General features: G+C 50.7%; 1 protein-coding gene across 1 annotated transcript; it reads right to left on the reverse strand.

The window, feature by feature from the left end:
• Positions 1-317: 317 nt before the first annotated feature.
• LOC108634442 (late histone H2B.L4-like) lies at positions 318-839 on the reverse strand. The gene has a single exon (XM_018044106.1). The coding sequence runs from the start codon at positions 837-839 to the stop codon at positions 318-320; it is 522 nt and encodes a 173-aa protein (XP_017899595.1).
• Between the last annotated feature and the right edge of the window lie 254 nt (positions 840-1,093).

Raw genomic sequence — 1,093 nt, forward strand, 5'->3', positions numbered from 1 at the left:
TAAAGATCCTTAAAATCGCTGACTGATAAACCACGAATAGAAATAACCATTTAGGAAAGCAACGAGTTGCAATACGTTGAGAAAATAGTACACGATTTTTCCATCAAACAAATGACGCAACCGACTGTTATTGAAGCACACTTGATGAGGTTTTTAATGTTTTCCTTGGGATGGAAAAGTTTTAAAGATGGAAAGTAGGGCATACCTAAAGAAGCCAGAGTGGATGGACGTGGCTCTTTATCACTACAGGTCTTTTCCCTTCAAGTGGTTCTGATAAGAGTCTTTGGTTTGTGATGTTGCAGTGGTCATGAGGCAGTTCATCTGCGGGTGTTGTATCTGATGACCGACTTGGTGGCCTCGGACACTGCGTACTTGCCGATCTCCCCAGGCAAGAGAAGACTCACGGCTGTCTGGATCTCCCCACTCGTGATGGTGCAGTGCTTGTTGGAGCGGGCCAGGCTCCCGGCCTCTTCGGCGATCTGCTCAAACATATCCTTCACGAACGAATCCATGACGTTCATGGCCTCGTGAGAGAGACTCAGGCCGGTGTGCACTTGCCTCAGCACCCTGGGGAAATATGTGGCGAAGCTTGCAAAGTTGTTCAGATGGCGGCGGCGGCGGCGGCGGCAGCCCTTAGCTGTCTTCTGTTTCGCCTTCTTTGGCTCAGCATCATAGGGCTCTGGTTCGGAGGGCTCGGTTTCCGAGGTCTCTGTGTCAGAGGGCTCCGTTTCTGAGGTCTCTGTTTCAGAGGACTCCATTTCAGAGGGCTCTATTTTGGAGGTTCCGGCTTCATTGGTGCCCAGGTCTTCCTCAGAGTTGTCAGAGGATGGCTGAGCCATGTCAGAGCCACCAGTCCCCACTACTCAGAAGAAAGGACATGCGGGAATTGAAGGCAGTTGGCGGAGTTTATAAGTGCTGCCCTCCCTGAAGTCACAAACACTGTCCATATCTGATTGGATAAAATGCGAGGCAGGAGGCCTGTTACTATGGCAGCCCATGTCACGTGACACTGGATGCTCCACCCCCAACTCCCACTGCCCCTCCCCCACGTTTAACCACACAGACAGTCAAACTCAGTGGTATCTTTAAACTT

This window comes from Capra hircus (assembly GCF_001704415.2).
Source record: "Capra hircus breed San Clemente chromosome X unlocalized genomic scaffold, ASM170441v1, whole genome shotgun sequence".
NCBI lineage: Eukaryota > Metazoa > Chordata > Mammalia > Artiodactyla > Bovidae > Capra > Capra hircus.